Source organism: Pelophylax lessonae, assembly GCF_965119305.1.
Source record: "Pelophylax lessonae genome assembly, chromosome: 2".
NCBI lineage: Eukaryota > Metazoa > Chordata > Amphibia > Anura > Ranidae > Pelophylax > Pelophylax lessonae.
In genome coordinates, this window is record NC_138769.1 from 321194776 (window position 1) to 321218455 (window position 23680).

General features: G+C 48.1%; 1 protein-coding gene across 4 annotated transcripts in view; it reads right to left on the reverse strand.

The window, feature by feature from the left end:
- Nucleotides 1-23680, reverse strand: part of WDTC1 (WD and tetratricopeptide repeats 1) — a 78228-nt gene that overhangs the window by 24093 nt on the left and 30455 nt on the right. For all 4 annotated transcript variants that reach the window (XM_082247059.1, XM_082247062.1, XM_082247060.1 and 1 more), the window contains exons 4-6: nt 21263-21309; nt 7401-7512; nt 6389-6576 (exon numbers count right to left, since the gene is read on the reverse strand). In XM_082247059.1, the coding sequence (XP_082103185.1) occupies nt 6389-6576; nt 7401-7512; nt 21263-21309 (347 nt within the window). The remainder of the gene's footprint in view (nt 1-6388; nt 6577-7400; nt 7513-21262; nt 21310-23680) is intronic.

Here is a 23680-nt window from a genome sequence, read left to right on the forward strand (position 1 = left end):
TTGACAAAAGCAGCAGGATGAATTCTGAAGTGTTTCGGGCAATATTATCTGCTCCTATTCAGCCAAATGCTTCAGAACTCATTGGACGGCGCTTCACAGTGCAGATGGACAATGACCTGAAGCATACTGCGAAAGCAACCAGAGTTTTTTAAGGGAAAGAAGTGGAATGTTATGCAATGGCCAAGTCACCTGACCTGAATCCGATTGAGCATGCATTTCACTTGCTGAAGACAAAACTGAAGGGAAAATGCCCCAAGAACAAGCAGGAACTGAAGACCGTTGCAGTAGAGGCCTGGCAGAGCATCACCAGGGAAGAAACCCAGCGTCTGGTGATGTCTATGCCTTCCAGACTTCAGGCTGTAATTGACTGCAAAGGATTTGCAACCAAGTATTAAAAAGCGAAAGTTTGATTTATGATTGTTAATCTGTCCCATTTCTTTTGGTTCCCCTAAAAAAGTGGGAGGCATATATACAAACTGTTGTAATATCTACAGCGTCCACCTGATTTGGATCGAAATACCCTCAAATTAAAGCTGAAAGTCTGCAGTTAAAGCACATCTTGTTTGTTTCATTTCAAATCCATTGTGGTGGTGTATAGAGCCAAAAAGATTAGAATTGTGTCCATGTCCCAATATTTATGGACCTAACTGTATGAAGAATGTGGGAGCTTGTGGTCACATGAGGTACACAACCAGTACTTGCCAGAAATTCCTGCAGTTCCTTTATTGTTGCTGTAGCCCTCCTTACAGCCTCACAGACCAGTTTTCCTTTTTTTCATCAATTTTGGAGAACATCCAGCTCTTGGTAATGGCACTTTTGTGCCATATTTTCTCCACATGTTGATGACCGTCTTCATTCTATTACATGGTATATTCTATACTTAGGACATTTTTTTGTACCTTCCCCTGACTGATACCTTCCAACAACGCGTTCCATTTAATGCTTTATGAGCTCTTTGTGGATCATGGCTTTTGCTGTAGGAGGTAACCAAGTAAATGTCAGAAAAATCCTACTAGAACAACCAAACTTTATATGCGCTTAATCAGAGTCACTTTCATTGATAGCAGGTGTGTACTGACTGCTATTTAAAGGGGTTGTAAAGTCAGAAGGTTTTTTATCTTAATGCATTCTATGCATTAAGATAAAAACCTTCTGTGTGCAGCAGGACTTGTCTTTTAAATTGTGCAGATTATAAGTCAAAATAAAGGTGGAAAAAATTCTGAAGGGATTTATCTTGGTGCGGTTTTTACATCTCAAAATCCTGGAATATTTACAGGGTTGTGTAGCTGTTTTATATCCATTTGTATACTACCGTAGATCCCACTCCCGAAATTTTCCCATTTTTCCTCCAAGGTTGTTGAGAATTAGCCAAGTTGTAGCATATTTTGGATCATTACCCTGTGATCAGTATAGGCCCTAAAATCTCTTGTCGCCACTGCTTATTTACCAAGGTACAAAAAAATTGTACATGCATGTGAATTTGCAAAAATATGTCTTGTGGCTTTTCCAGCAGGATTCCAAGCTGCTGTGCAGATATAGCAAGGACCTATGATTCTCTATGACCTCTTGGTTTGAACTCCTACATTTGTAAGTATGCTCCTATATTTGCATAACAGCAAAGCACATCAGTGCAGAAAACAATGCGGCTCCACACAGTTCTACCCTGTGTTTTCCTTCTCATTTGGGACAGTAGCATTCAAAAGTAGAAAGAAGTTGCTTATAAAAGAGCAGGGTCGATCATAGTGGTGACAGAACTGCTTTCTCCTGATAAATAATGGAACTAACTCCTACAGGTAATACCATGTAACCATAATTTCACATCTGTGCGGTTGGTGCGGTTTTCAAGTGTGTTTGGCGGTTTGTAAATATGCGCTTTATGTGTTTTTCATGTGTTTTGCTTTTTATTTTTCTTCCCCTCTTTAACAAACTGTATAGCTGGTTGTTAAGAAGCAGGCCGGGAACCTGACCGCCACATCCTTAACAATCGATGAGTCATCAGCTGTCAGTGGGCTTCCCCACTGACAGCTGAAAGTATAAAAAAAAAGAATTTGCCGGTGTTCTATTAGATGACCGCTACCCGTCAGATTGTGTAACGGAAGTGATGTTCTGACCAAAAATACTTACTGCGCATGCGCATTCCAAACACTTCATGAATGGACAGGCAGCGGTAATCTGATAGAACACCCATGTGGACATCTTACTACATCCAGCTATGTCTTGAATTTCAGAGTAATTTTTAGCAATAAAGTGAGCGTATATAAATGTAGCAGGATTCCCAGCCGTTTTGCTGGATATGGGTCCCCCTGGGCCACCGGTTGCAACAAAAGTACCCCTTGTGCATGTTCCTCCAAGTGTGAGTGCTGAGACAATGACCAGTCCGGTATCTTTGGGTTTTTTGTATTTATAGAGAACTTGGATTGGAGAAGGGAATGAGTGGGATACTCCTTTGGCTCAGCTATGCACAATTTGCTAGGGACAACTGAAAACGCTTCTTGGTGCTGACTTGACGCTGGCTAAATGCCGATCAACGCCGGTTGACGCTGGTTAACACTGGCTTGCTGCCTGTTAACTCCAAACTGACCTTGGACTGCTTTCTCAAATAAAGAAGTCCTTTCTTTAGCGCTCTTAGACACTCCTTGCTGAGGTAGTTACTTGTGCTGCTGCTGCTAAACACTTCAGGGCCCACACTGGCACCATCTTCCTCTCACTTATCTTCAGGGCTTAAACACCGGCACCCCCTTTCTCTAAACCTTCTCCACAGGTTAGCTGGCTCCTGGATCCCCTTGACCTTCTGGAGTGGTCCCCTCTCCTAGGCAGACCCCTGGGCAGTCTCAAGTACTCACGATACTGTTTTTCCATGAAACTTCTGCCCAGCAGCTCCACAGCACTCCGGATCCCTCCTCTGCAGCTCAGCTCAACCTTCATCCTCCAGGCCGATCACCCGGGACACTCTCTCACTTGGGCTGACAGGAGGAGAGACAGCCGTCACCCTTCTCCTGGGACTCTGCTTCCCGCCAAAAGACCCTGCATCATGTGCTCCCCTCAGACTTATACCCTATCCCAGGATGCTTTGCGGCAGATTATGCCCTCTGAGATGGATACAAGCCCTGGTGTGATATTGGTCAGGTTTCCTCCACTGTCCAATAAGAACCCTCATTGGACACAGTGGGGAGACTCCCCAGACTCAACAGACACCCTTGGAAGCACATGACAGCCTAACCAAATGATCAGGCCCTCCTGATATGCAGACAGGGACACCATATGCTTCTTCCTAGCACCTACCTAGGAGGGTGCTACATCAATAAATATAGCATATTGATATCTGTGATGCTGTTTTGATGGTACATTTGGAAAATTTAAAGTGATTGCAAAGTCTTGTTTAAAAAAAAAAAAACAACAAACATTTTATACTTACCTCCTCTGTGCAGTTGGTTTTGCACAGAGCAGCCTGGATGCTCCTCTTCTCGGGTCCCTCATTGATGCTCCTGGCCCCTCCCTCCTGTTGAGTGCCTTCACAGCAAGCAGTTTGCTATGGAGGCACCCGAGCTGAACTGCAGCTCTGTGTGTCCATTCAGACACGGAGCTGCTGTTCGGCACCGCCCCCTTACTCTTCTGATTGGCTAACTGACCTTGACTGTCTCAGCCAATCAGGAGAGAGAGTCCCAGATGGCCGAGGGACTCATGGACATGATTGGAGCGAGATGGCGTTTAGGTAAGTATTAGGGGGTTGGGTAGCGCACTATCCAATTTATTTATTCTTCCACATTTATTTTTTCTATTGCTGCTTTCCGCTTTTCATCACTCGTAATTTGCGCACCTTTCACCAAGTATTAGGGGGTGCTGGGGAGGCTGCTACACACAGAAGGTTTTTTTTATCTTAATTCATAGAATGCATTAAGATAAAAAACCTTCTGACATTACAAGCAGTGGCAGGTGTACTAACATGGCTTCCGCCACCTTCCTACTGCTGGCATCCAGCTTCTTTTAAAATGTAACATCAAAACAGCATCACAGATGTCAATATACTATATTTATTTATATATGCACACATTATTGCTAAAATTACTCTGAAATTCAAGACGTGGCTAGGTGTAGTAAGATGTCTGCATGGGTGTTCTATCACATTGCCGCTTCCTGTCAGATCATTAAGTGTCTGGAATGCATAGCGTCGTGGAATGCATGTTGGAACACATAATGCGCATGCGCCAAGTATTTTTTAGTTGGAACATCACTTCTGTTACATGATCTGACGGGTAGCGGTAATCAGATAGAAGACCGGCAATACATAAAAAAAAATATTAGCAAAAAAAAAAAAACACGTGTGCCCCCCCCCCCCCCATCCATACCAAACCTTTATCCATGCATGCCGCCCGGTGGGTCAGGAAAGGGAGGGGACGAGCGAGCAGCTCCCCTCCTCCTGGGGGGGGGGTGCTTTGGGGCAGGGGGCACAAAGCACCTTGTACCTATGTTGATGGTGACAAGGCCCTCTTCCCCAGAACCCTGGCCAGTGGCTGTGGGGGTCTGCGGGGTGCTTATTTGGAATCTGGAAGCCCCTTTAACAAGGGGGCCCCCAGATCCCGCCCCCCCCATGTGACCCATAGTACCCCTATTAATTCACCTAAAATATGTAAAAAGTGAGTAAAAACACTACACAAGTTTTTGAAAAGTCCTTTATTAAAAAATAAAAAAAAAAACAATGTCCCCTGGCGTAGATCCATCGCCAATCATGACGCCTGCCACACCATTGGACCCAAAAAAAACCTCCGCTCCCACGGTCTGCCTGCCCTGGCAGTTCTTAAATAGGTAAGGGGCGGCCCAGCATGCACCGGTCGATGACATCACGGGGAGATGGTGCCACCAGGAAATGTTGCTGGGTGGGTTCACCCCTTACCTATTTAAGGACTGTCAGACGGCGGAGCAGGCAGATAAAAGGAGCAGAGCCTTTTTTTTTTTTTCTTTTTAGGTCCAGCAGGTGTCATGATTGATGATGATGAATCTACATCCAGGAGACGTGGTCTGTTATTTTTTAACTAAAGGACCTGTCAAAAAACGTGTGTAGTGTTTTTACTCACTTTTTACACTTTTATGGTGAAGGGGGAAGGGTACTATGTAGCCCATACTCATTCACATTGGGGGGAGGCAGGATCTGGGTGCACCCTTGTTAAAGGAGGATTCCAGATTACGATAAGCCCTCTGCACGCAGACCCCCACCACAACCACCAGCCAGGGATGTCAGATAGAGACCCTTGTTCCCATCAACATAGGGACAATGTGCTTTGGGGCAGGGGGGGCTCTGCATGTGGCCTGGTATGGTTCAGGAGGGGGGACACTGGTTCGTCCCCTCCCTTTTCTGACCTGCCGGGCTGCATGCTCGGATAATGGTTTGGTATGGATTTTGGGGGGGGACCCTACGCCATTCTTTGTTTTTTACATTTTGGCGTGGGGTTACCCTCAAAATTCATACAGTACCCGAAGAGCCTGGTATGGATGGGGGGGTAGGCGATTTTTCTTTATTGCCGGCAATACTTGGTTTTTTTTTACATTCAGCAGGGAACCTCGCTGACAGCTGATGACTCATCCGTAAAACAGAATGCAAGACCCATGTAAAAACGCATCAAAAACGCAACACTTACGTTTTTTGTGAGGGTCCATTGAAGCCTATTACATGCAAAACGCAATCTGCTACGGGAAAAAAGTCCCTGACCCTTTCACTCACTGGCTGAAAAACGCATAGATGTGAACGTGTACTATAGGAAACCATGTTAAATGGACTGTAGTGCGTTTCTGGAAACTGTAAAACATACTAAAAAATGCATAGGTGTAAACCAAGCCTAAGGGAATGATTACATCACTTCCCTCAGACACAAACCTTCATCAACTCCCACTATGCTGAGGAAAAAAACTACACAAGATGACATATGGATAATAATAAATATGGATAATGCAAAAGGCAATGAATATTTGCAAGTATACATGCATGAATCATTTTACTTTGCAGAGTGCTTTAACTATAGAAAATATATTTTAGTTCTGCTTAAAATGTATTTTGTTTTTAATGCAACTAGTGAATTTTGCTTGGTTTCAGCCTCTTGCAATCCCCTATACAGCAGAACTCAGATTGAGAGAGGGAAGGGCAGGATTTGGAGCCAATCAGGCGTGTTGAATGCAAATGTAAAGCCAAGGAACATGCTAACAGGAGTGAGCACAGGGATGACCTCTTCAGTCTCCTGGTATTTCACTGTATCGTCATCAGGCTGGGGGGTGGAGAGAGGATTCCACTGTAATACTTCTACAGTCTACAACTGTAGAAAGCTACTTTCTGTATATTTCTTATGTGTAATCAGCTGTTTGCCTGGAGTTCAGCTCCAAATATTAGTTTTCCCCTTACCGGATTAAGCCATCCTCTGCTGCACTCCAAAAAGTATTAGGCCACATAGGGGCAGTGGCAACACGCTTTACTCGGTTGGTATGTTCTGAAAAAACATGGAGGGTTTCTTTTGAGTTCACATCATGAACATGGACCTTGGCATCTGCTGCTCCAGTAATCAAGATGCGATCGCCAGTGTGTGGGAGAAACTGATCATGAAAAGAAAAAAAAAAAGTATAATAGGCAGGGTAAGTAGGTTATTAAAGCTAGTAAAAATGTGCTTGTACCCACAGAACACGCTGGGGGTATAATCTCTGACACAGACATGTGATGTGGCATGCTATTTAAAAGGTCTACTGTGAAGAAAACACTGCTAAGGACTTAAATTGACACTAAACTCTGGTTTAAATTCCTTAAGTAGTGGATGTATATGAATTTTTTTGGGAGAATAAGGCTACATTCACACTGGTGATTATGGCCAGTGTGAATAGCAGTGGCAAGAACCACAGATTCCTACTGCGGCTCTCAGCAGAGAGGTGCAGCCCCTGGACCGTTTACTATATTGACAGATGAATGGTGCTGGCAGCTGTTCAAGGCTTTATGCACAGCCAGCAATTACCTGCGGTGATCACTGCTAGACCCACTTTGTGTGCATCCAGCAGCGATCACCGCAAATAATAATTGGCTGTGCAGAGAGCCCCCCGAAAAGCTGTGGCCACTGGTGACCTGTAATTATAGCACCTAGCCACTGAAAACAGCATCAGGAAGGGCCCCTACAACTTGCACCAGAGCCTGAAGATATTTGCTTAATGTCACTTTAAATTCATTGCAAAGCCTTGCCAACTGCCATTCTGCTGTCTAATGAGGCTGCACTGGTGGCCAGGTAGCCCTGTTAAATGGAAAGAAAAAATGATAGTTGGTGGATCTTATTCATGAAACCAAGGAACTTCGGGCCCCAAAAACAAAGAAAAGCTATGTCGACCATTATATTGTATATGACTTTGCAAAGGTCCACCCATGTGACACTGCTCACCTTGACCGAGAAGATGTTGGCAGTGTGCCCTGTATGCATAGACAGAAGTTTCTTATGATGAAATGGATCCCAAAGCATCATATGCTGGTCATCTGAGCCAGAGGCCAGCAAGCTGCACAAAAGAGAATAGAATACATATATGGGTTTAAACAACCATGTCTGAAGGGGAAAAATTGGATTTTTGACTTACCGTAAAATCTCTGATGTTCACTGAAGGACACAGCTTCTCAGGATTCCTGACCATTGGGTTATACTGACCCCTACAGGAGTAGAACACTAGGCAGCAAAAAGAATTTACCTACGCCTATGGGCAGTCCCAGGAGGTATACTCCCCCTTTCTGCTATAGGTACTCAGTTTTGTTACAAGCAGTGTTGGAAGTATTACAACTTCATAGAGGGGTGGGTGCTGTGCCCATCAATGAACATCAGAGAAATGGATTTTACGGCCAGTCAAAAATCCAATTTTCCCTTTTTTTCATTTTCGGACACAGCTCCTCAGGATTCCGGACCATTGGAATGTCTCAAAGCAGTGTCAAACATGAGGGGTGGGAACAGCAAAACATTCCCAAGGCTTAAAAATTAGCCAACCAGGTAACAGGAGCTCAACAAAAAAACAACTGAAAACTAACATTACTCCCCCAAAGAAGCAACAGACCCTATAAACAGGAGCCTGAAAACCTTGCAGCCAAAGGAAGCATCTGCAGATGCCAACACATCCACTTTTTAGAATGTTGTCAAGGTGTGCACCGACGACCAAGAGGCCACCTTGAAAACCTGCGTCACTGACGCCTGACGACGAAAAACCCAGGAAGTACTATATGTATGTGTATAGTGCGCCATTACTGGAAACGGAAGAACCTGACCCTTGATCAAATAGGCCTGAGTCAATGTCTGTCTGATTTGTCTTGAAATGGTCGCAGAACAGTCCTGTTCTTGGCCCATCTGTGAACACAAATAGTGAGTCTGACTTTTGAAAAGACTCCGTAGCTGCCAGGTACACCCAAATCGCTCGAACCACATCCAGGGCATGCAACGCAATTTCCTTAGGATGTTTAGGCCTGGGACACAGGGAAGGCAACCCAATGAAATCAGACTACTTTAAAAAAGGAACAAAGGACAGGGGCAAGAGCCACCTTATCTTTGTGGACCACAAAATAAGGGATGGGACAAAAGAACACCACCAAATCCGACACCCTGCGAGCAGAGGTGATAGCCACCAAAAAAAGGCCACCTTCTGGGACAGCGTAAGCAGGGGAGTCTCTTGAATATTTTCGAAGGGAGGCTTCTGGAGGACTGAAAGCACCAAGTTCAGATCCCAAGGTGGTAGAGGAGACCACACCAGGGAGTGCGTGGCCAGGGGCCCTAGAAAGAATACGGTCAAGGTCAACACCTGGCCCTTGACACCTGGCCCTTGGACACTCCAGGACAATTTCTGCTCAACCTCCTGTTGAAGGAAGGTCAAGACCCGAGCCACCAGGAAAAAACGAGGATGCCTGTCAAAGCCAGAGACTGCAAAGCAGGATGAAAGATCGGCAGATCCTCTCCAAAATGCAGTGTCCAAAGGATGTTGGCGACCCATCACATCAGGTCGGCGGACTAAGACCAGCGAGGCCAGTCCGGGGCCACGAGAATGACTGGAATCCCTTCGGCCTCGATCCTGTGTAAAAGCCGCGGTAGAAGCTTGAGAGGAGGAAAAGTGTAGATTAGACGATACTGGCCCCCCCCCCCCCCCCTTGCCACAAACCTCAGTACCTTTCTGTTGAGCCAGGATGCCAACAGAACCACCGAAGACATATCTGATTAAATACATCCAGGTAAAGGGACCACTCCCTTTGGTCCAAAGCCTGCCAACTAAGATAGTCCGCCTGCCAGCTTTTTCACCCCTGGCATATGTACGGTGGAGAGGGCCAGAACAAAGCGTTCTGCCCACCAAAGGATGTCGGCTACTGCCAGTGCTGCCAATACCCCCTTTGTTCTGCCCTGGTAATTGACATCGGCCACCAACGTGGCTTTGCCCGACTAGAAATGTATCAGTAGCCCCCGGAGACGATCCGTCCAGTGATCCAGGCACCGCCTGATTACCGGAACTTCTAAGACAGTGATTGGTAATCTTCCAGCGTCCAAACCTGAGCAGAGCTCAGTCCCAGGACACCTCCCCACCCAGACAGACTGGCATCTGTGGTAAAAGTTGTCCAAGACAAGAGGAGAAAGGATTTGCCCTGTGGAAGAGCTGAGGAACGAATCCCCCAACCAGGGACCCCCTGGATGCCCGGCAAAGCCAAATCTGAATGTCCAAGGACCGCAAACTCCCTTGGAAGGGACCACTTATGGAACTGTGCAAACTAAACAACCTTGAAGGTAGATGCCATCAGGCCCAGCACCAGCATGCAAGTCTGGAGGGAGGACAACCTGCTAAACAGCAGTAGATGAATTGCAGCATGCACCTTCTGGAGATTGTTCAGAGGAAGGAACACTCTGACTAGAGCCGAATCCAGAGTCTGATCCAAATAATTCCAATTCTTTGGATGGAATCAGAGCAGACCTCTGGTAATTCAGAGACCAACTGAAACCTTCAGGGTCAGTAAAGTGATCCCTGCGTCGCCCATCAGGGTCGCAAAGGACTCCGCTCTTAAGAGGACGTCTAGGGAGCCCATTACTGCAAACTCCCGCTGACGTAGCAATGCCAGAACCGGGGGCCAACACTTTGTGAAGACCCGAGGAGCAGAGGCGTGACCCAAGGGTAACAACACGCTAGAGTCGGGGACACGTTGGAATGTGCAGGGAAGCCTCCTTGATGCCGACAGAGGCAGAAGTCCCTGATGAAGGGGTGCCACCACCGTACCAATGGACTTCATTCAGAACCTCTGTACCCACACAAGCAGATCAGAGCCGTAAGGTCCTGAATTGGACGAACCTAGCCCTCCATCTTTGGGAACAGGAAAAGGTTTGGGAAAAAAAAAAGCCTGTACCATTTTGATGAAGCAACAGGTAATGCACTGCCCCAAAAAGAGCTTGCAAACGATCCGGGACACAAATTGGAAAGGAGAACATTTCCGGAGGGCAAGAACGAAACTGAAACTTGTAACCGGACAGTATCCCTTTGTGAAAGCCAGCGAAAAACGATCCACCAGCCAAGGCCAGGGTGGGGGCGGCACCTTCAAGCTGAAGAAACCTTGTCTGCGGATCTTGAAAAAAAATCCTGCCAGTTAGGCTAGGACCATTTGGATCCTCCCGAGGAGGACTTAAAAAACTCTTGTCGGCCGAGAAATGCAGGCCACGTCTACGACAAGATTCCCTTTCCTATCCAGACTGTGGAAGAAAGATACTCTTCGCCATACAAGCAATCGCCTTGAAGGGGTAAGGCAGTCAGAGTTTCTTTAGAGGTCTGGTCCGCAGACCAACACTTAAGCCACAATACACGCCTAAGCCTACTGCCCAAACAGCTTTGAATCAGGGGAACCGCGTCCAAAAGAGACAAACTGCAACCCCTGGAACAACTGGTCCGCCTCTCAGCAAGGCAGGGGGAACCTGCTCACCCTCTAGGTCACAGCGCAAAAGCGTAGTCCACTAGGACACTAGGGCTCTGGCCATGATTGGCCTAAACACCGAACATGCAACAGAGAACCTAATGCGGCCACAGCCATCACCTTCCTGTCAGCCAGATCCTCAAAGGCCAGGGATTCCTCTACCAGAATCATAGCTGGCTGTTCAACCTGGAAAGAGGGGGGGGGGATACGGAGGTGGTCCATCACTGGCGGAACAGTCCACTTCTGGAGTAGCGATTCCACAAAGGGTTACCTCACAACAAGGCATGTAGGAACCACAAGAGGGTGTTTTGGACGCTCCCATGCAATATGGGCAAATTTGCAAAATAGGAGGGATAAGAAAACATGCTGGCCATGCGATACGGCACCTACGCAGCCGCCTCAGCTGCACCCTCAATCTGCAAAGTTACCCGCATACGTCAACTAGTGTGTCAACCAGCACCTCACAAGCGCAGCAACAGCTGTGGAGGAATCATCCTCACTAGCAGACAGGTCAAGGAAGGTGGCTATCAACCACACAGGAAGGGCGGGGGCGCTCCCAGAAACACAAACAAAAAAACCCAGAGGGGGCCGCGGACTGAGACCCGCACAGGGGCGCCGACCGTCGATGCCCCTCCAAGGGGAGTCATCCTCACCATCCCCCGCAGAGGAGGCCGCAAAAATGAGCCCCCCCAGTGCCTCTCTGATGTGGGTAGTCCTGCAAACAGAATCCCCCCTAGGACCCCACAACGCCCACAGGGATGGGCGCCCATAACCTATGTCGGCGACCCATACCATCCCCGCAGCGCCGCCCCTCCAGGAGGGGCCCGGCTCTGCCGCAGGGCCTATTAAATTTTTGGGTGCCTGGCCACGAGTGTGGTGACCGAGGGGACCTGTACCAATCAAGGGGATGCTGTTAACAGCCAGGCCATCAAGAGAGGAGGGTGGATGTTTGCACAGGGAGCGGCGGCTTCAGCTGCCCTCAATAGGGCTGCTCCACAGAGCGTCAGGCCAGTAGGCTGCAAAGCCGCGGCCTCAATTACTGGCAGGTCTGCGGAAGCCCTGACACCTGCTCCCCAGGCCTAACGGCAGAAAAGGTGAGCCCAAGGGAGACCCCCCCAGCACAATCAAACTAAAGGGAGGAGGGGGGGCAGTGCGCCTGCTAGATACCCAGGCCAGAGGGACCAGGGCATGTGAATAAACCAGGCCACGACCCCACCATGGTAGGGGGTGAGGGGGTTTGGGGGGGGGGGGGGATGGAAGTGAAACCCAGAGGGAACGACTACCCCAGGGAGTACCCACGCCCCACTTACCCTCCAGGAAGGAGAGAAGGGGCCATCTACTTACCCATCCAGTATGCGTGCGGGTAACACTCCCAAGACAGAACCTCCTCTCCAACAAATTGGGGGGCTGTCCAACAAGGCAACACTTTGACGTGGACTATTGGCGCCCCGTCATATCTGTCCCCGCTAGACGTTTAACTTGCTTGACGCCCTGGTCAAGGATGGGGCCTGTCGCGGCCAACCTAGCGAAAGGCTGTGGTCTGCCTGCACTCGCTGGCCAGACTGGGGTAACCACTGGATCTAGATTACCCAGCCCGTCACCCAGTCCGGCAGTTGATTGTAGATCTCGCAGGAAAAAAAAAGCCATAAAAAAAAAAAAAGGAAAAAAATTGCCAGGACCAGAGATCCCAGCAAGGGACTAGGTCCTTACTCCTGACTAGGCAGAAAAAAACTGAATTTTTGTAAAATCTTACCGTAAAATTCCTTTCTCTGAGTCCTCCGACAGTCGCCGCCACTTCATAATCTTCACTAATGGGGTAATTGACCTTTGCTCCGCAGGAGTAGCTAGGCAACAAGATTTGTTAATATCAAAGCTTTTAGCATATCCCACCCCTAGGGGGTGGTCCCCTCAGTCAATACCTCCCTGCTTCCAGCATTCTCAACTCAGTTTCAGTAGCATAGCAGTAGAGTACATAAGCAAACCCCAAAAGAGGGGCGGGGGCGGCGACTGTCGGAGGACTCAGAGAAAGGAATTTTACGGTAAGAATTTACAAAAATTCAGTTTTCTCTTACGTCCTCCGACAGTCGCCGCCACTTCATAATCTTCACTAATGGGGACGTCCCAGAGCAGTGTAGACATGAGGGGTGGGAAAAAACGCAGCCGCGCCTAAAGCAACGCAGTACCCACATCAGAGAAAGGAACCTTACCAAAGTAAGAGAACCAACCTGGCAACAGGAAAACGTGCTTAACAGGAGCAACAACCCAGGAAGAACAAGTAACCCAGGGGCAAAAACACCCCAACAGCCAAGGGCCCAAACAAGGGACCCTAAGGCATTGCCGCACTAAGAACTTTACGGCCAAAGGAAGCATCTGCCGATGCCTGAACATCCACTTTGTAAAATTTGGAGAAGGTGTGAACGGACGACCAAGTCGCCGCCTTACACACCTGGGCCACAGAAGCCTGATGACAGGCCCAAGACGTACTCAGAGATCTGGTAGAGTGTGCCTTCACAGGGAAAGGAGGAACCTTCCCCCTCAAAGAATAGGCCTGCACAATCGTCTGTCTGATCCATTTGGCGATGGTAGCAGCCAACGCCGCCATGCCCTTCCGAGGTCCCTCTGGAAGGACGAATAGGGAATCCGACTTGCGAAAAGACTTAGTCGATGACAGGTAAACCCTGATCGCCCGAACAACATCCAAGGCATGCAAAGCCACCTCCTTCGGATGCTTAGGCTTCGTGCAAAGCGAAGGCAAGACAATGTCCTCATTCAGGTGAAATTCCGAGATCCTCTTCGGAAGAAAGGAAGGGTTAGGTCGCAAGACCACCTCATCCAAGTGAATCACCAAGTAGGGAGAGCTGCAGGACAAAGCTGCCAGCTCCGACACCCTGCGAGCCGAAGTGATCGCCACCAAAAAGGCAACCTTCTTGGACAACAGAGACAACGAGATCTCCCTGATCTTTTCAAAGGGAGCCTGTTGTAACACGGACAGAACCAAGTTCAAGTCCCATGGAGGCAAAGGTTCCCTCCTAGTAGGGGCCAAATGTCGCACCCCCTGAACAAAGGTGCTAACCAATGAATTAGACGCCACAGGGCGTTGAAAAAGAACAGCCAGCGCAGAAAGCTGACCCTTAATTGTGGCCAGCGCCAAACGCTGGTCCACTCCAGTTTGGAGGAAAGCCAACACTCTCGACACCGAGTATGAGCGAGGGGAATACCCCCTGGACTCACACCAGGCAAAGTACGCTTTCCAAATACGGTAGTAAATTTTTCCCGAAGAGGCTTTTCTAGCCTTGATCAAAGTGGGAATGACCTCAGGGGAGAGACTCCTATCCTTCAGGACCTGGCTTTCAACAGCCAGGCCGTTAAAGCCAGCGACTGTAAAGCAGGATGGAATATCGGCCCTTGAGACAGAAGGTCTTCCCGAAGCGGCAGGCGCCACGGAACGTCGACTGCCAGATTTACGAGGTCTGCGTACCAAGACCGGCGAGGCCAGTCCGGTGCCACCAGAATCACCGCGTGCGGTTCCGAGGCCAATCTGCGAAGCAGCCTGGACAGCAGCTGAATTGGTGGAAAGGCAAACATCAGACGATACTGATGCCAGGGCGCCACTAACGCTTCTGAGGCGTCTGCCCGAGGATCGCGCGTCCTTGCCACGAACCTCTCCACCTTGTTGTTCAGACGAGATGCGAACAAGTCCACATCCGGAAGACCCCTCTTCGCGCACAACATCTGGAAGACATCCGGGTGAAAGGACCATTCTCCCTGGTCCAGGGTCTGGCGACTCAGATAGTCCGCCTGCCAGTTCTCCACCCCCGGAATGTGCACAGCCGTTATCGCTGGGACGTGCGTCTCGGCCCACGACAGAATGTCATTTACTTCCCGAGCAGCACGGGCACTCCGGGTGCCCCCTTGATGGTTGATGTAGGCTACCGCTGTGGCATTGTCCGTCTGAACCCAAACCGGACGGCCCTGAAGCCGTTCCGACCAATGCAGAAGGCAAAGTTTTATCGCTCGCAATTCCAGAATGTTGATCGGAAGGGAGGACTCCTCCTTCGACCAAGTTCCCTGGGCGGATAGAACACCCAGAACACCACCCCAGCCCGACAGGCTGGCATCCGTGGTGAGCACCGTCCACAACAAGGGACGAAAAGACTTGCCCCCCGACACCACCGGGGACTGGAGCCACCACAAAAGACCCCTTCGGGTGTGGCGGCTCAACGAGATCCGCAGATCCAGAGATTGTGGACGCCCGTCCCACTTGGCCAAGATCTCCGCCTGAAGACCCCGCGTGTGAAACTGGGCGAAGGGAATCGCCTCGAAAGCCGAGACCATCAGACCTAGATATCTCATACATGTCCAGAGGGACGAGCACTGAGTGTCCCTGAGGGACCTGACCTCGTCCTGAAGTGACCGGAGCTTGTCTTCCGGCAGGAAGACCTTCGCTTGAGCAGAGTCCAGGATCGTCCCCAGGTAGTGAAGACGAACCGACGGACACAACGTTGATTTTGGAAAATTTATCGTCCAACCAAACTCCTGCAGAGTCTGCATCATGGTGGACAGGTCGTTCACCAGGCCCTGACTGGTCGCAGACCGAAGCAAGATATCGTCCAGATATCCCAAGACAGAGACGCCCTGGGCTCTCAATAAAGCCAGGACCGGCGCAATCACCTTGGTGAAAAACCGCGGAGCCGAAGCGAGACCGAAGGGTAACGCCACGAATTGGTAATGATCCTCCGCAATGGCGAATCGAAGGTACCTCCGGTGACCCTCGAAAATGGGGATGTGAAGGTACGCATCCTTCAAATCGATGGAGGCCATGATTTCCCCCGGACTCAGGGCAGCCACCACTGAGCATAGGGATTCCATGCGGAACTTGCGGACCCGCACAAAGCGGTTCAGAGCTTTCAAGTCCAGAATCGGACGTACCTTGCCCTCCTTTCTGGGCACAGTGAACAGATTGGAGTAGAACCCCCGAAATCTGTCCCGATGAGGCACCGGAACCACCACTCCCTGGCCCCGCAGGTCCCGCACCGCCAGGTGCAGATCCTGCAAACGCTCCGGAGACAGCTGAAGATTTGAGGGAAAAAATCTGCTCGCCGGCCGAGAGAGAAACTCGATCTTGTATCCAGATCGAACGATTTCCTGAACCCACCTGTCCCGAATGCGGGCCAGCCAGGGTTGAAGAAAACCGAGCAAACGTCCCCCCACCCCAGAACCGGGTGAGGGCGCCCCTTCAGGCCGAATTGGTATGGGCAGCGGACCCGGACTGGCCGGACTTCTGCTTCCCTGCCCACTGCTTCTTCTGGGAGCCCTGGCCCTTGAAGGGCTTGCCCTTGTATTGTGACCGAAAGGCACGAAAGGACCCCTGAGAGAGCCTGAACGAGGTATTCTTCTTACCGCGAACAAACCTATTCTTGTGAGTTTGGGGTAAGAGAGTGCTCTTACCCCCGGAAATTCCCTTTATCAGAGTATCCAAAGACTCGCCAAAAAGGCGAGATCCCGCGTAGGGAAGATTAGCTAGAGTCTTGCGAGAGGATTGGTCAACCGACCAACATTTCAGCCATATCAGGCGACGATTCAACACCGCTACACTGGAGAGACGTGCAGCCAAAGGGACTAAATCCAAGTCCGCATCGCACAAATACATGACACCCTGATGAATTTGATCTACCATAGCCAACGTTGTCGGCGGAGCAGTCAGCCACCAGGGTGCGCCTGAGCACCTGCGTCCAATCCGCAGCAACCGTATAAGTATGACGGGCCAGAGACTCCAATCTCCTGTCCGTAGGGTCCCGGAACACCGGGGTATCCTCAGCAGGAATCGCAGTAGATTTATTCAAAACTGCCACCGCGTAATCCACCTGAGGCGGCACACACCAACGCTCATCAGTGGTGGGTGTAAATGGATAACGCAGCTTGAACCTACTTGGCACAGTAAAGGGCTTCTTTAAATTGCGCCATTGCTCATCAACAGCGCGCTGAAATTCCGCAGGGCAGGGAAAAACCTGCGCTGATTTGCGTTTCCTTTTAGTCCCATAAGAGGACATCAAAGCAGGAGGACATGGTTCATCCTGCAGATGCAGTGTTTCCTTGATAGAAGTAATCAACTCATCCATGAGTGCAAGCTCTTCAGGCGAGCCAGGGGGAGAAATATCAACTCCTTCTACCTCAGCCTCCCCCTCAGACCCCACAAGGTCCAGAGATGAGAGAGACCCTGAGAAGGGCACTCCAGCCATAGCAGCCCCATCGCCCTCTGAATCAGAGGAAATAGATAACCTGGGCCGTTTTGCGGATCAATCAGCCATTAGCATCTGCACCTGAGAAGCCAGGTTCGCTACAACAGCAGCCAGATCAGCCCCCTCGGGGGATGCAGCAGCCCCTTGGCCCCCTACCAGGGTGGGAGGAAACTTGCAGTCCTGAGAATCCATGCCCCAGTATCAACTGAAATAAAGGACTGCCCCTTTAAGACCGCGGCGAGCGCAGCCCACCGCACACTACTGTATGTACCGACCCCCGCAGGGATAAGGAGCACTGAGCCAGGAAATACAGGATAAGGAAGGTAAAAACCTGGAGAGAGCACACAGCTGCTGCCACCGATCGTTGTTCAAGTGAAAAAGGAAGTGATGCAATGACTGACCGCCCTATATAGCCTATGAAGGCTTCACAAACATGGCCGCTCGGCTGAGGGAATCAAGGTAACAAGAAAATGGCGCCGACATGTGCTTGCAGGAGCGATCGCCGCCAAAATGGCGGCGTTTGGCGCCAAAACACCACGCTGTATCACACAGGGCCGGTCACCACAATTTGCCGAGAAAAATGGCGGGCCGCAGCAGCGGTCGCCGCACAGCATGTCTGATCCCAGTCTGCCCCGTACATCTCACACAGCAGAGCCGGAGAGCCCCCCCCCCCCCCCGCAGCCCACAGAAAGGCAGCTATTCCACACAGGAATCTGACAGGGAGCTCAGCACTTACACAGACATGCGGGTCACACAGTCACAGACTGACACCCAAACAGACAGGTCCCCACATAGAAATTTACTCACCATTCCGGATGGCGTGGGGAGCCTTCTCTAGCGACCAAACCGCTGTACTGAGGACAGGGAGTGTCGCAGCCAGGACGCAGTGGACTGCGGTGCGAAACCGCAAATGGCGTCCGGTGAGGTAGCCACCTCACAGGCAGCATCCCTGCAGCGAACAGGGATGGGTCGTTCAATATGCCAGGGAAACCTGAGCTGAACGCTCGATGGCAGGCTGGAGAAACCCCTGGCACACAGCCCTGGGATCCAGGGTGGCCAGACCGAGACCCAGCTCCGCATGATCATCTTCATCCGAAGAAAACTAAACTAATGCTGAGAAAAAAACAGCTAAGTAAAAGAAAGAGAAAAATACTTGAAATAAAATCCAAAAGAGGATAGAAGGCTGAGACTGAAAGCCCCAGCACAGGAACAGCCAGCTACTCCTAAGCTAGGCAATTGAAAACTGAGTTGAGAATGCTGGAAGCAGGGAGGTATTGACTGAGGGGACCACCCCCTAGGGGTGGGATATGCTAAAAGCTTTGATATTAACAAATCTTGTTGCCTAGCTACTCCTGCGGAGCAAAGGTCAATTACCCCATTAGTGAAGATTATGAAGTGGCGGCGACTGTCGGAGGACGTAAGAGAAAACTGAGTATCTATAGCAGAGAGGGGGAGTATACCTCCTGGGACTGCCCATAGGCGTAGTCAAGTTCTTTTTTCTGCCTAGTGTCCTACTCCTGTAGGGGGCAGTATAACCTAATGGTCAGGAATCCTGAGGAGCTGTGTCTGTCATTGAACGAAAGAGAAAGGGGTAAGTACTTATACATGAGGGCTCATAAAAGAATCAGTGAAGGAAGGTAAAATGTCCCCAATCAGATCATACAGGTTAGTTCAAACAGTTCAACGAATTTAGGGCCCGTTCACACTTACTGTATATTTAAAATAATCCTTTGCTGAGAGAAACATCAAGGCTGCCATTCCTTAATTTCATACAAACTATTGGGCTAGTGCCAAAACCTAAACCCGTACATGGTACCACATCCCAATAGGAGATTCAATAAAAAATAAATGTGGACAAGTACTGATTTTGTCGGTACCCCATTAACTTCACAAAACTTGCCAAACAATAGAATAAAATTAACAAACTTTATTACATAAACAACTTTTGTTAAAAGACCTCAACATATAAATAATTTCTTAAAAAAGAAGATATGTGCCCCACTGTCAGAGCAGGAGGAACCCCCGATGTACAAACACAGATAACTATGTAAATAAATGAAACCATAATTCCATAAACAGAAAGCAATTATGAAAAATGTAGACGTGTTTCACACAGACACAGTTCACTTGCTAGTGAACAAGCAAGTGTCCGCGGGAAAACGCGTCTAGCTTATCCTTTTTGTACCTTGTACTTGGACATGTGTCAATGAACGAGAATTTGCTTCATTCAAGCTCCTTTGTGGTGTGCGGCCGATTTTCTCTTTTTGTCTGCATTGTTACGGTGGCGCGCCGGGGCCACGTGGGATTACTAGTACAGATTCACCTGAGCGGTGTGTACACAACTTTCAGCAGTCGATGCCGACATTTTAGATGAAAAAAACCGGAGGGACAAACACCAAAATTTTTATCGTCCGTCCCCAGACGACCAATTTTCGTTTAATGTGTATGCAGTACGTCCGTGAAAAATCGGATATGAAAGACCGCGCATGATCTGAAGTTGCTGACAACCCGGAAGTCTAGGAACAAATGTCCCAAAAAAAAATAAAAAAATTGGACGAGAAATTTCGTGAACATTTATGCACTGTCAACTAAAAACGGTTATGAACGATGAGAGAAAAATCGGTGGATATTTCGTCTGATTTCTGTCAAGTGTGTACGGGCCTTTATGGTTTAACCACTTTACAACCGGAGGATTTTGCTGTCTTCCGTGCAGGCCACTTTTTGCGATTCGGCGCTGTGCGACTTCAACTGACAATTGCGCGGTCGTGCGACGCCGTACCCAAACGAAATTTACGTCCTTTTTTTCCCACAAACAGAGCTTTCTTTTGGTGGTATTTGATCACCTGTGCGATTTTTACTTTTTGCGCTATAAACAAAAAAAGAGCGTTTATTTTGAAAAAATAACAATATTTTTCACATTTTTTTATATGAAATTCCCCCCAAAAAAGATGTAAAAACCAATTTTTTTAAAAGTTTTTGGCCAATTTGTTTTATGCTACATATGTTTGGTAAAAAAAATCGCAATAAGCGTATTTTGATTGGTTTGCGCAAAAGTTATTGCGTTTACTAACAAAGGGAAAGATTTCTGTCATTTTTGGTGTTTTTTTTTTAACGCGTAATGGCGGCGATCTGCGATTTTTTTTGCGGGACTGCGACATTGCGGCGGACAGACCGGACCCCTGACTGACATTTTTGACACTTTTGGGGGTACCAGTGACATTACTGCAGTAATCAGTGCTATATATATGCACTGTTACTGTAAAAATGACACTGGCAGGGAAGGGGTTAATTTTATTGGAGAGGGAGGGGTTAATGTATGCCTGGTGCTTACTGACGTGTAGGGGGGGAGGTGACTGTGTGATTCATGGACAGATCGGATGTCCAGCTATGCTGAACAGTCCGATCTGTCACTCCCTGTCACTATGGAGATCCGCCCGCTGTGTTTACACACAGCGGGCGGATCTCCAGACTCGATCCCCGACGATCGGGTAAGAGCAGCGGCGATCGCCGCTGCACCTCCCCTGGCCCGACTCCCGCTGTGAATGAAAACAGCGGGAGCGAGCCTCCGGCGGCGCGCAAGCGCCGCCCAGAAGGGGAGGAGTCCAGTCACGTTAATACTACGTGACTGGACGGGAACGAGCCACTCTGCCGCAGTAGTATTACTGTGAGCGGTAGTAGAGTGGTTAAATTATTTACATATTTATCTGTGTTTATACATTGGAGGTTTCTCCTGCTCTGGCATTGGGGCACATCTCTTCTTTTTTAAAGAAATGATGTGTATGTTAAGGTATTTTAATGATAGTTGCCTATGTAATAAAGTTTGCTAATTTTATTTTGTTGTCTGGGAAGTTTATGGGGTACCGATACTCATCCACAATTTTTTTATTGTGCCATTGCTGACTTCTCAGTAAAAGCAAAGTGAAAATGCCTACATAATTGTCCATTTCACACTCGAAAATACAGAAACCAAGGTCTTTGTGATGAATGAGGAAATTTAGTTTATGAATGGATATACAAGATCTTTCACGTGACAGATAAGCAGATAAAACAAAGAGGAGCACAGAAAGTAACACATTCCTTTGCACAAAATACTTACTCCCCCTTCTCGTTCCATTCCAGGCAGTTGACACAACCAGTATGACCCTACATAAGATTATAGAAACATCAGCAAACAGACATTAATTCAGATGGAGAACAGTGCAGCAACATAAAAAAGTGGGTGGTAGACATGTATATTTCAGCTTTTGTGACCAGTTTTAATTATTTTCACCCTTTTTATTAAATTCATTTGTGTAGATCTAGAGATCTAGTAAGCTACCTTACACAGTCATAACCAGACTACACAGTATCTGCAAAATCTCCATTAGGTTGCCCATACACATTACATTCAGACCGAAAAATTGCTTTTAGCTACCCAAACAATTCATTTAAATTTTTAAACAGTTAAAGAGGAGCTTCAGTCTGGAAAAAAAAAATAGACTTTTAATATAAAGACACTTACCTATCCAGGGACCCCACAATGTCGGCACCCTGAGCCGATTAGTCAAATCGGGTTCGGGTGCAGGCCCCGACATAGTAAGTAAGGGAAACCGGAAATGAAGCCTTCAGCGGGGAAAGGAGGAGGGGCCAGAAATGTTTGGAAATCGCCGCAGCGATCTTACCCGGAAGTGGGAGCAGGGACCTGTGGAAACCAGGTACCCGCTCCCTCCCAAAAAGTGGAAAATGTGGCAGTGGAGGGGGGAGGGTGTGAACAAGCCGAGCTTCCCATTTTGGGTGGAGCTCCGCTTTAAGTAGACTTCTGAACTACACATTTGTTGATGAACACTAAAGGAGATCGTACAATCAGAATTTATTAAATGTAGCCATCTTAAGAAACTCCTACACCTAGTGCAACACCATTTTTATTCTATTATAAAATACTAATACATTTATATTTGTTGATCACCCTTAGGCCTCTTTCAGACGGCCGCTCCACTGTTTTTGTCCGCTGCGGGACTTTTTTTTTTTTTTCTTCACGGAGCGGATGACAGTTGTGTCATCCGCTCAGTAAGTCCGCATATCATCCCATCCGTTTGCGGATGATATGCGGACATAATGTAAGTCTATGGGCATTGCGGATGTCAGCGGATGACACCGCTGACATCCGATTTTCCTTCCTTTCCGTTTTTTGAAAGGAAGAAAAATAGGGTTCTGTTCCGTTCCAAAAAACGGAACAGAACTGAAAGGAAGAAAACCGGATGTCAGCGGATGGTCATCCGCTGACATCCGCAATGCCATTGACATACATTATGTCCGTAAATCATCCGCAAAAAAATAGGATGATTTGCGGACATACGGAGTGCCCGTGTGAAAGAGCCCTTACTCAATGGACAGTACTAATTCTCAAATGCAGTAACCCACTGAAACAATCAGAATGTACTGTGCTGGTTAGACCAAGACAAGGTAAAACTGTACTGGTTCTATGTGCTGTTGCATTTAGGAATTAGCACATTTTATTAAAGTATATATGAACCCTCACCTTGTAAAACAACCCATTAAAGCGGTTGTAAACCCACTGAAAAAAAAAAAAAAAAAAACCTGCAAGATAATGGCATAGTGTGCTAGTATGTATTGCATACTGGCACATTATGAAATACTCACCTTAGAACAAAGCCCTCTCACCGCTGAGAGGGCTGACATCTTCTCCCGTCCTTTCTTCCGGGATCGTGGGCTCCGGTGCTGTGAGTGGCCGGAGCCGCGCTGGATGTCACTCCTGCGTATGCGCATGGAAGCCCTCGGTTTCTGGCAAGAAGCTCTGAAGTTCCAGCACGGTATGCCGGACCTTCAGAGTGCATGCGCCCCTGACGCCAGCGGCTGCATGCAGGGTAAATATCTCCTAAACCGTGCAGGTTTAGGAGATATTCATTTTACCTTCAGGTAAGCCTTATCATAGGTTTACCTGTAGGTAAAAATAGGAAAGCGGAGTACAAACGCTTTCAATTTAAAATAAAATGCAAAAAAAAAAAAAAATTGTGTATACATATACAGTGGGGAAAATTATTATTTGATCCCCTGAAGATTTTGTAAGTTTGTCCACTTTCATAGAAATTAAGGGTCTCATTTTTTCTATCATAGGTGTATCTTAGATGATAGAGAAAGAATATCAAGCAAAAATCCAGAAAAAAACACTTGAAACAGAGTGTTATAAATTGAGTTGCAGTTCAGTGAGTAAAATATGTATTTGATCTTCTACCAACCAACGATAATTCTGGCTTCCACAGACTATGTGCTCATGTGGTACACAGATTAGTCCTGTCAGTTTAAGAAGGTGCTCCTAACGACAACTCATTATGTGTATAAAAGACACCTGTCCACAGAATCTCTTTCCTCCATTCAAACCTCACCATCATGGGCGAGACCAAAGATCTGTCAAAGGAAGTCAGGCACAAGAATGTAGACCACAAAGCTGGAATGGGCTACAAGACCATCAGCAAGAAGCTTGGTGAGAAGGAGACAACTGTTGGAACGCTTATTT